The sequence below is a fragment of the Mytilus edulis genome, chromosome 5 (genome assembly GCF_963676685.1).
Source record: "Mytilus edulis chromosome 5, xbMytEdul2.2, whole genome shotgun sequence".
Classification (NCBI taxonomy): Eukaryota; Metazoa; Mollusca; class Bivalvia; order Mytilida; family Mytilidae; genus Mytilus; species Mytilus edulis.
In genome coordinates, this window is record NC_092348.1 from 60,365,103 (window position 1) to 60,377,249 (window position 12,147).

General features: G+C 33.0%; 1 protein-coding gene across 1 annotated transcript in view; it reads right to left on the reverse strand.

Annotated features, from left to right (window-relative positions):
• Nucleotides 1-10,065: 10,065 nt before the first annotated feature.
• The window catches only part of LOC139525166 (putative ankyrin repeat protein RF_0381), a 101,931-nt gene continuing 99,849 nt past the window's right edge, over nucleotides 10,066-12,147 (reverse strand). The window contains exons 9-10 of the mRNA XM_071320354.1: nucleotides 10,920-11,012; nucleotides 10,066-10,104 (exon numbers count right to left, since the gene is read on the reverse strand). Coding sequence (XP_071176455.1) covers nucleotides 10,066-10,104; nucleotides 10,920-11,012 — 132 coding nt within the window. The remainder of the gene's footprint in view (nucleotides 10,105-10,919; nucleotides 11,013-12,147) is intronic.

A 12,147-nucleotide genomic window follows, 5' to 3' on the forward strand; every position in this document is an offset into this window, starting at 1 on the left:
TAAATTAAAATTTTACTACAGTTTGGGGATTCCGGAGTGGAGGTGGGTGAGGTTCTAGGGGTTGAACCCCCCTTTTTTTTCTTAACTATTATTGCATTTGAATTGGGACATATGTTGGACCCCCCTTTTTTTAAATGGCTGGATCCGCCTCTCAAGTATACGTTATGTTAGGTTTCATTGCAAATTTATTGTGTAGCATTTTAAAACAACATATTTTATACAACCTTGAAAATATATATCAAAGTTCACCAATATTTACCGCAGAAAGAAAAAGGCGCGTTGCTGAAACAATCAAATGTGATTATCAAACAAGATAGGAATGTTAAAGTTAGGCTTGTTGCTAATTAGAATAAACAGGCTGGGAGTTCCGATAATAAATCTCAGACAAACGCTCCAACTAAACTGTCAACAATTGAGATTTCCTGTCGAAATAATTATCCGCTATATAAAGAAGAAATGCATGTGTTGGACGTTATAAAATGCGAGTTTCATTTTAGTATTATAATACTAGTGTAGCCAGGTGTAGAGTGAGGCTGTATAAAGAACTAGCTTTATACATTTTTTTTCTAAAACATTATTATATTACTACATATTACTTTTAACTGATTCGCTGTAATTGATTGTTATTTTCTTTACGTCCAGTCACAAGTATTTCGAACATGTTCAAGACAAGAACAGATAAATCATAAGTACAACATGTAGGTCCTTAATGCAACTGTATGGAGTTTAAACATCACGATTTTAATTGTTGTGAAATAATTCTGACTCTGACCATTTAGATATTGACAAATATGTCTATCAATATTAGAATAGTATAAAGCATGACATTATTCTCATTGGAAACTTTAGAACTTAAAATTGGGAATGAAAATTGGGAATGTGTCAAAGAGACAGTAACCCGTCCAAAGAGCAGAAAACAGCACAGGGCCACCAATTGTTCGACACAGTGAGGAAATCCCACAAGTGAGGTTGTGCTTGCATCTAAACAGTATGTTTGTATCCAAGTTCAGCAAATATGAAATTTAATAAAAAAAAAAATCTCCGAAACATATAAAGGAACCAAAATAAGTAGTAAAAAAAAAACCATACTAAACTAACATAGGCCAGAGAATCCCGACTTAGAATAGCCGCACAAATGCGGCATGTATATATATAATGGCAGTCAGCAGGGTTAAAGAACATCAGTTGTTCGACCTGTTAGTCAAATGCGTTTTGTTTAAATATACTTTTTCACTATTTTGGTCTTATGGAAAATGTTGTTTGTGCTGTTTTTAGACCCTTCTACAACGAAATTTGGTTTACATGCAGGAGTATAGTAATTGCGGTTTTTATCCAACGCAATCATAGGTTTGAACGTAGTTTTCAATTTAGACTGGTATAAATATATATAATTATATATATAAAACTCGTCTTAACATCAACCCAACAATGTTAGATCTGTAAACTTGCTTTCGCAAATTTTTTGTTCTTCCCTCGCCGGGACACCCAATCGCCTGCACTGTTGCCGTCCTGCTAGACCTCAATTTATATATAACTTGTTTAATGAAATTAATGAAATCTTACCCCCCCCCCCCCCCGACCCATGTATACATCTATCCTATGTGGAATCAACAAACACACAGCAATATGCAAAGTAAAAAGAAGTCCGGAACCGATCTTAGAATAGGTAACACAAGAATATTTTAAGACACGTTCGAAAGGCGGCTATTGTGATTGTGTCAGCTCGACAGGGACACATTCAAATGTCTGAATGTTGCAAAACTGCACGAAAAACGTATCGCATGTAACACACCCACGAAGAGGCTGCCCAACGGAAATAAACCCTAGTACTGAAATGTTGCAAAACTACAAAAATACATAGAGTACACAAAACAACATTAAATACTGAGTAACAAAACACCTACAAAACAAACAACAGAAAAGTAAACAGATGAATGCATCTCTCACAAAAAATTAATTGTTTAGCTCTACCATGATTTATTCTGAAAGTTATAGATTTTTTTTGGGGAAAAAGATCGTGGATTAAGACTTGTGCCTGATCAAACATATAAATTTAAAATCAGTATTTGCTGCTTGACAGGTGTAAAAGAAAATCTTGTCTGACAGGAGTCAGAATAATGTATTCGAGTAGAAACTCTGCAATTTCGAACTTTATTCGATCGTCACTGATGAGCCTTTTGTAGACGAAACGCGCGTCTGGCTCAAATACAAAATTTAAATCCTTGTATCTACGATGAGTTTATTAGGCTTACTGTGAGTACTCTCATATTTGTACTTAGTGTCTATTTGGTTTTGTTTGGGATGTACAAGTACCCGGACACGTCCACGTGTAATTTCATGTAGTATTTGTATCTTTAATCATCTGTCGAGTTAAGACTTTCAACTGATTTTTATAGATCGTTCTTATGTTGTACTATTACACCACTGTTTCATGTAAGGGAGTGGGTTGCGATCACGCAAACATGTTTGACCCCGCCACATCCAGTATGTATGTGTCTCTCGCAAATCTGGAGCCTGTAATTCAGTGGCTGTCGTTTGTTTCTGTTACATATTTGTTTTTCGTTCATTTTTTGGTACATAAATTAGGCCGTTATTTTTCTCGTTTAATTGTTTTATATTATCATTTTGGGGTCTTTTATAGCTGACTTTGCGGTATGTTGACCTATAGTTATTAATTTCTGTGCCATTTTTGGTCGTTTGTGAAGAGTTGATGCATTGGCAATCATACCATTTCTTCTTTTTTCTATATTTGCCTTGTGAACTAGCACGCTTAATAAACTGACCCAGTGCGTCATTGTAGTACAAAGTTTTGAAAATTTTCAAACCTCATATATCAATTGCCGTCATAAGACGGCATGCTGGACTCAGTCGTATCTTGGACTGTTCGCATTCGGGATGCAATCTGGGCTCAATCGGCAAAAAAACAGCAATGGTAAATCTTTCTAGATCATGCCCGTTCCACATGACACTGTCCAGAAAATAGTTATCAAAGACACAAGGATTATAGTTTTTTAAGGCAGACGCGCGTTTCGTCTACATAAGACTGATCAGTGACGTTAAGTTCCAAAAGAGTTATTAAGCCAAACAAGTACAAAGAAGAAGAGCATTGAGGACCAACAATTCCAAAAAGTTGTGCCAAATACGGCTAAGGTGATCAATTCCTGGGAAAATGAAATTCTTAGTCACAGATCAATGTTACGATTTTGATCATCGCGATACTAGAGAATTTGTCACGACATAATAACGATTGTAATTCGACTAGACAAAATTGATTGAGACTTCCCGAATGTTAAGGGACGCACGTTACTGTCGGGGTGCTTGTCCAAACTCTCCGATCCGTAGGAGTGCGAGTGTTACGAACGTATACTACAGCGTTCAGGCAATAACAGGACATTCCATATCATTGAGGATAGTAATCCGACTTTTTAACTTTTCGAGTCTAAGCGCAGTCTGATCTCAAACGGGAGCAATAATCGCCCTGTGTAAACCCCGCTTTAAAGATCATAGAACGATTCTAGCACGCTCATGCCGTCCTAATCACGCACGTCTTACGACCTTACTACGTTCATATTACGACCATTTTTACTTATAGCCATGCTCGGGCTCATTCTCATTGTCAAATAAAGCATGTAAAAGCTCTCCAGGTTTTATTCGTCTGTATATAATTTGGACCTAATGTCGCTAGTCTCCAACAGCTCAGCCATGCTTGACACATTTGTATCATCCCACTATTAATTGTTCAATAAAATATCTTCATTTGATCTTGATAGATCAGCAATATACGTTGTGATAGGTTAATCCGACATCTCATCTGGATCAGGATTCGTATCAGAGGCCCCACTGACTCTACCTCTATCCATATCATGCACAAATACAAAATATTGTAGATTTTGGTGGCCTGTCTGTGTTGTTATCGAGAATTTTACGTATAAATGAAAATAAGGAGGAATGGAACAGTATTTATATTGACTCCGACAACATGATATTGACGTTATTATATTACCGAGAGCGTAGTAAAATCGCCATATGAACATGGTAAGATCGTAGAATGATCGTGATAAAATCGTTCTTTAATCGCAGAAGAAACGTGCTAAGATCGTTTTTTGATCGGATAAAGTGTGATATAATCGTAGTAAGAACGTGATGAGCGTAGCAAGATCGTGATTATCGTAGTGAGGTCGCAGAACAAGCGTGGTGAAAACGGGGTATACTCTTGGCGGAATCGTTGTAGAAAAGTAATGAGGTCGTAGTAGCATCGTGAACTCATCCAAAATTTACATTTTCATGCCGCCCATACCGCGACCTCAACACGATCTAAATACTTTTTAGATCGTGCTGAGCGTGGTGCGATCGTGGTCTAGTGTGACTTGTTCATAAAATAACAGCGGGCAAGCTGAAGAGATGCCGTGCATTTACATTGATACATGTATACATTGTATATTTAGTAATGACCATTTACTGAAATAACTATCTATTCTGTCTTTTTGGAACATTACCATTGAACTTTCATTGTAATTCTTTTGCACTATTGAGGAAGTTATATAATATAAAACATCGTAAAGCTTAACTTATAGCTGTTTTGATTTTAGCCAGTGGCTTTATCTCCGAAATCTAAAAATAACAGGAAAGACGAAAACACCTGTTATATTTACCTGAATGTGTGATCTTGGATTGGGTTTTAAATAAAAAGACACTTTTCTATTATTACTGTTACTATTACAAAATAGAAAAGAAATGAATTTCATCTTCAAATTGGTTGCAGTTAATCTTTCTTCTATATATATTGGCATTCTACATTTCTAAGATATCTTCCTTTTTCTATTAATAAATTATGATCTCTTATTCTAGTTTTGTTATTAGTTTTCTAAATTAAAATTTTGAGTAAGTTAAATATTTTTCATTTGTATTATTTAGTCTTACAAGATTATAAATAGTGAGTTTGCTGTTATCCTTCATATCTTATCATTTACTCTCTTTTCATAAAAATCCTTCAATTTTAATTTTATTTGTTCTCTAATAGTTTTATTTATCTTATGAGAGGAATATTTCTTGAAAGTGTCTAAATCCATACCAGTTTCTTCTGATACATGTTTTACAAATGAGAACCAACTGAAGAATAAATTCGCACAGAGTCTAAGCTTTGAGACAAAAAAAAATGATTCCTTTACAAGAGGATAAATGGCATGAGAATATAAACGTATACCATACAATATAGATTGAAATTTAATATGTAGTTCCAGGGGAAGTCTCTCAAGACCAGCTCTTAGATATAGGAAGATGTGGTGTGCAGTGCCAATGAGACAACTCTCCATCCAAATAACAATTTAAAAAAAAAGTAAACCATTATAGGTCAATGTACGGCCTTCAACACGGAGCCTTGGCTCACACCGATCAACCAGCTATAAATGGCTCCAAAATTACTAGTGTAAAACCATTCAAACGGGAAAACCAACGGTATAAATTTGATGAAACTATGCTTAAGCCACGTGTATATTTACAAAATTGTAAGTGTGACTTTTTAAAAGGTGGTTTGACATGAAGTGAATCAAATTATCAAAGGGTATCAAATAGTTGCAGGGGCGGATCCAGCCATTTTAAAAAAAGGGGGAGGGGGTCCTAACCCAGGACAAAAAGGGGGGGGGGGTCCAATTACATGTCCCCATTCAAATGCATTGTTCGTCCAACAAACCCCCGGACCCCCTCCCCCCTCTGGATCTGCACCTGAGTTGCCACTGACACATTGAGTCTTTTTAGTTTCATGCTCTCTTAATCAACTCAAGATCCAGAAAACTAGTAAATGGTACATATAAGACTGTACTTTGACCTTCAATGGTTTATCTTAAAAATTATGACTTTAATGGAGAGTTGCTCATTGGCAATCATATGTTATCTCCTTATATCTATAAAGGTCATGATACGACTTTCAACTATGAGTAAAATTCGTGCAGCATAGTCTGCTATATGAAAGGCCCCGAAATTACAAATGATAAAACAATTCAAACGAGATGCATTATGATTAGTTTGGTTTTTTTTTTTCAATCCAGGAAAATATGTATAACTGTGTATATAAAATTTACAAATTGCCAATATCTCCTTTTAAGCTCACCAGGCCAAAAGTGACAAAGTGCGATTATTAAGAAAAGAGTTCTAGTATTTCACAAGCTTTTAGCATTGATTATAAATTTAATTTAAATTCCAGCAACCTTTCACGTTGAAGTCCGTGAAAGTTAGAACATACGAAAAAAAAATCAAACGAATTTAACATTCAAACAAACTCATAAATTTGTTGCGAGTGTTTTTCTATTATATAGACTTTTTCAAATGATTAATTTAGTTTTATTTTATTTTGTGTCGTCGATTAGTTTGTTTTCCTTCAGAAGCATATTAACAATTAAAGTTAAAACAAAAATAATAATTTATAACTAATATCTACGCTTGTGTATTATGATGCGTTGTCTGTTTTCAAAGTTGGCGATTATAAATCTCTAAACTTTTATCACAAAATATTATATATTAAAGTGGCAAGTGCAATTTGAGGGATCAGCGTACCAATGTGACCTCTAGCTTAAGAGAAATGTCTAATCGTTGAACTATCATTAGTTATAATGAGGTTTCCTGATGCACTTGAGCCATTAAAAATCAAATACCTTGTTACTGTAGCTTACAGTACACAGATGTATTAGTATCGTATTTCACTTCATTGATAAAACACAATATTTTGTAGCTTAGACGATTTATAATTACACAGTTTATATATCTCTGCAGATTATAATGTATTTATAGCACACATATGGAAACAGATACGCATACGTCAATGTGATTGCATCAACAATTTGTCAATAGTTGTATTTATGTCCTGCAATTATACTATCTAATGTTTTTAGATAATTAAAATACGAATCGAATATTTCCACTTTAGTTCTCATTTAAAATTCTCCCAAACAGAGGTATGCCATGAACAAGATCAGTTTTCAAAATCTTACACTTTAAGCTAATCTAAGTCATTCCCTCTCCATTTATACCGTCAGAGCATATATTTTCATCAGCAGGACTGTTAGTTACAAATAAAGTTGAGAATTAGCCTCATCCCAGGCACAGTTGTCAAGATACTACTTTTAGATCAGACAAATTCAATACACCTTATGTCGATCCTCAGAAAATTATTAAAGTCATCAGTGATCATCAGTTAGTTCAAACATCACCCCTTTGTTGATTATTTTAAAAATGTGTTTTTTACGGTCCCTTAATACTGTTGTTTGAGTAATAATTTTTCTATAGATATCACTTTATTACTGGATTAGATAATTGTCAGTTTACATAATAAAATAAGAACATGTATGTCATGTATTAAATAAGCTTTTAATTATGATTTATATGGTATATAATTCATATTATCTAGTCCATTGTTATAATGTTGAGGATTTTACGTTTATAAGCCCTTAAATTCTTTATTGAAAAGCACTTTACGCCCATATGAGCCCTCAGTATGAGCCAATGGCTTAAAACATTATACATAATATACAGTTTACATATATATAAAACAATGAAAAGACAACGACCCACAATACATAAAATGGATATAATTTTGTGTTTCCATTTTGTAAATGTTTTACCGAGCGAGTACTCTTCACCGAGGTAACATCCCTTCATGTTATTATATATTTTTTTTTTATTGTAGTTAAGAAAACAATAAATAGATTTCATTTGTCTCCCTTGTTTTTTTTTTTAGAGAATCAGTTTCAAAATATAGTTATCTCCCATCTTAAATTTAGCCTGTTAGTCAAAGGGAGACAACTTTAGTTTTCCACAAAAATTACGGAATTCCATAATATTATGGAGTTCGCTAAGTGCCCCGACTGAATATAGAAACTTCATTTCTATTATTCACAGGTTAGTTGAACTATTTTTCGTTAAGTTTTAAGCAGTAAACTGAGTACTCGATAAAGATAAATTATTTTTATATTATTATTTATTCAAAAGCAAAGTTAATTCAAATTATTAAATTACTTGGTTTGAATGTTTATGCAAAGTTGTGTCAATTAATGCAATATTTAATTAAATAAACTAGAACATTATTTCTCTTTCTATTATCAAGTTTAAATGGACAACTTATTTACATAATTTAGGATGTTAACCTCATAAGGTCAACCGCTTATTTATATACATATTATGAAAACTTCTTCAATTATTCTTTATCTATATTTATTATGTTTGTATATGTTTGTATATATATTATTATGTATTGTTAATTGTAATACATGACTTAGGTGTTGCGGCATATTAAAATATAGAAACTTCATTTCTATTATTCACAGCCAAAACGTCCCACCCAAAGCCAAACTACGGCAGAGTTACAGGTCCGTCTTAATAACTACGAGACAGTAAAATAAGTCCTGATATATAATCTAATATATCAAGACATGTAAGTAGGGCATAGCATTACTTTGAATTAAATCACAAATACTATAATCAATTTACCTATATTTCAGATGTTGCTCTATTGCAGCTTTGAATGCGTACTGGTCATGCATGGGTATATTCAATTTGGATGCGCATTTAATCTTTAATAGTATTAAAAATGTATTACGTTCACTGTTTTAACTTGAAGAACAACAAGATTTAGTATCAAGTGTAATGTAGTGACAGATCCGTGTTTATTTCGACTTTTCCTAAATTGTCTTTTGAATGATTAAGAAAATTATAGTAACTAGTATGATTCACCTCTGAAGATACAATCTTTCAGTAAGCGGTTTGTTTGCTTTGATGATCATTTTTACTATTTTACTATTTATCTATGTATAATAATGTATAAATCATCACAGTGATTTTGCGAAAGATTAATGATATTACAAAAAGTTTTGACTATGTTATTTTTGCCCCCCCCCCCCAACAAAAAACAACAAAAAAAACTTTAACACTTTTAAAAAAAATAAAAAAATACTTGTTTTTACAGTTTCCTCCGGATATTGTCCTGTGATCATGAAGAATCCTCTTTCTAGGTTTCGTAAAATTCTATAACGAATTGGAAAAGCGATTGATGTCTTAAAAAGTTTTAATGACAACCGAATGAACTTGAATGTTGACAACACAGACAGAATGTAAAAAAAAAATGTGTTTAAGGTCCGTTCTGATCTTTAGTGCAACCCCTAAACGCATACGTTCTACTACATTTAATTTGAAAAAATCCTGTTACATTATCCCTTGAAAATATCGTAAAAGATATGATGAAAATTAAACGGAAATACAACATGTACAGCAGAAGATAGTAAAATATTGACATGTGATAAAGGATTGATGATTAAAGCTTGAATGTCAGTATTTGTGGGTTTTTTTCTGTCTTTTTTCATAATGTTGATGCCCACACAAATTATCAACGCGCAACCGGGATCAAGTGTTTTGTCTACGAATTTCCAGATGAGGCTTAGAAGTTATAAAGTTATAAAGCACATACAGGTTACGGTTACATTCCGCGATAATTCAAAATTGAATAACTCTTTTCGATAATGTAAATCTAAATGTCGCAATTCAGGAGCAACAATAAAACTATTTATTTACCAAAAGGCATAACTTCTAGTATTCGAAATCAAATAACTCTTTCCGATAATATAAGTCTTAATGTTTTCATTCCGGAGCAAAAACAAAAAACTTTTTTTTTCTCCAATGGGCATAGCTTCCATAAATAAATGTCAGTAGGCGATGGCGTTTGATTTCGATATAGCTTCTGTTGATAACAACTTGGTGATTTAGTCTAAATCATGTTGTGTGATACTGCATTTAGATCTTATTTTGATTAATCTATTTTTCTATCATTTTGCTTTTGTTTTCTTTTACATTGTTATTTAAAAATTAGCGCTTTTCCTGTACTAGTGTATATTGTATGTTCTTCTATGTACATTTTCCTTGGCTTTTAATAGGTATTTAACAAATGATTGGGTTCAAAAGACAATCAAATAGTAAATGAATGATCGGGCCCTAAGTCAAACAATTAGGTAAGTGTAAGTGATTGTCTTGCCATATCAGTTTATTCCACGACAAAACAGAGTCTCTGGTGCACATCATAGAAATTCATGATGACACACTTGTTTTTATTTGCGTGCACATCATCTGAAAATTAGAGAAACTGTATGCATTCTAAGATAAACTCACTCTTTTCCAAAGTGTACTTGATTACTAGTCAAATACTGATGTTGCTACTTAAAGTCAAAAGTTTTGGTTTATTCATTTTTTGATAATGCTAACGCATATCTGCACATCTAACATTAAGACGAAGTATATATAAGTTGTGATAATAGTCCTGTATAATCACAGGTTATCCGATGGAGAAGATCTGTCGTTAAGTTGTCACACATCTAGACGTATATATATATTTGTGTGATTTTCTATGTAATGCCATGTGCACTTGGACATATGCTTTTATACTGTCCTGTGGTGTCGACTGCGCTCAGGTAAAAAACAAGATGAATTGACCACCTGTACAAAGTACGAAACATATCAGTAATGGTCATTCATCTCATCATAATATCTAACCAAATTACTGGTGTCTATCCACATGCATATACCATGTGCGTCTATAACCCGAATTACAATTTACAACGTTCCCTTGTGACTTTTGCAATAAGATTACAAATCTTCTGAATTGTATATTAAAATGAATAACTTTGTATGTGTAGGGTGTGATTGAGACAGAGAGTTTACACTGCAGTTAAACTTTCATATACTCAGGCAAAGTTGACCTCGACGAATTAGACGTTTTATATATGTTTCTATATCCTAGAGTTTGTTGTTTCAACTTTAATGTCAAATAATGTACTTTTATTCTTGTGAGCCCAGTTTTTAGAAATCATCTTGTTCTTTTTCTTCTCCTTCCTTACCTTTTTGTGATACAGTTCTTATACTGGTAAATAAAACATAATATTTACCTTCAGGTAGTCCATTACTTGTTTCTTGTAATATTTTTTGAAAGCATCATCATCACCTCTGTCTTTTGCTGCCAGGTGGTATGGGGTCTCACCCTGCAATATAATTAAGGAGAATGATCTATCAAATCATATTATTGCTCCACATTCTGTAATCAGAATAAAGCAGATATTGACATGCATATATAGAATGTATAGCGTTAAGTATCTTTTTTACAGACAAGTCCTTGTGAAATTGAAATAAAATAAAAAAAAACTATACAAAAGTCATGAACAAAAATGATCAACATCACACAAATAATTATATTACCTTGACCTAAAACTCAAAAGACTAAAGAGCCTCATATGAATATGTAGTAGATAGCAATTTGTGATATAAAAGCTCTGTGATGTTGGTTCTCTGCGTGCACCCCCTCCTCCCCCCAAAAGAAATAATTAAAAAAACGAAGAAAAAAAAACCCGCCTGATTACAGTGTCCCAATTTGCACATTTAATCGATTCAAATACAATGTACTCTGTAAAATGACATTTTGTCAACAAAAACTGAGGAAACGTGCGAAAAAAGATTTGAAACTGGCTTTGTTGCAACACAAAAAGCTTTTTATTGAAACTTTGATTTCAATTTTTAATTGAAAATTGTTTTAATCAGAAACTTGATGTCTTTGTTGACTAATTGTTGAGGCTGCCGTTCACCATCATGAACATTGTAAATAATGTCGATGGAGTAGCTTATATAAATCTTTTTGTTAACTTTATTCCAAAACAATATGCTGGTAATATGACAGCAAAACGTGTCTGATATTAATTCGTGTCATTGATTCCGCAATGAACGGTGGAACTCCTCATCGGCAATTGAAAAATGGTCAACACCAACTCCACTGTTGTAGTGAGAAACAGTTAATTAGAATATAAAAAGGTTAGGGTTTAGCATTCTTACATAATTACCACACTGACCCATTTAAAAGTACCATTTTCCATTCAATCAAGGATGATATCTCCTGATGGCAAAAGTGAAAATCGTCACTATCGGAAAAAAAACCTGTATTCATTTGTTCATATGGATTGTTTCCCTTTATTGAAAAAGCTGATGATTTATCATAATACATTTGCTCTCATGAACCAGAATTAAATCTTTCAACTAGATTGATTGATTGATTGATTTATTTGTTTGTTTATTTACTAATCTATCGCTTATATGAATATACAACTTTGATTTCCATAGCTTTATGGA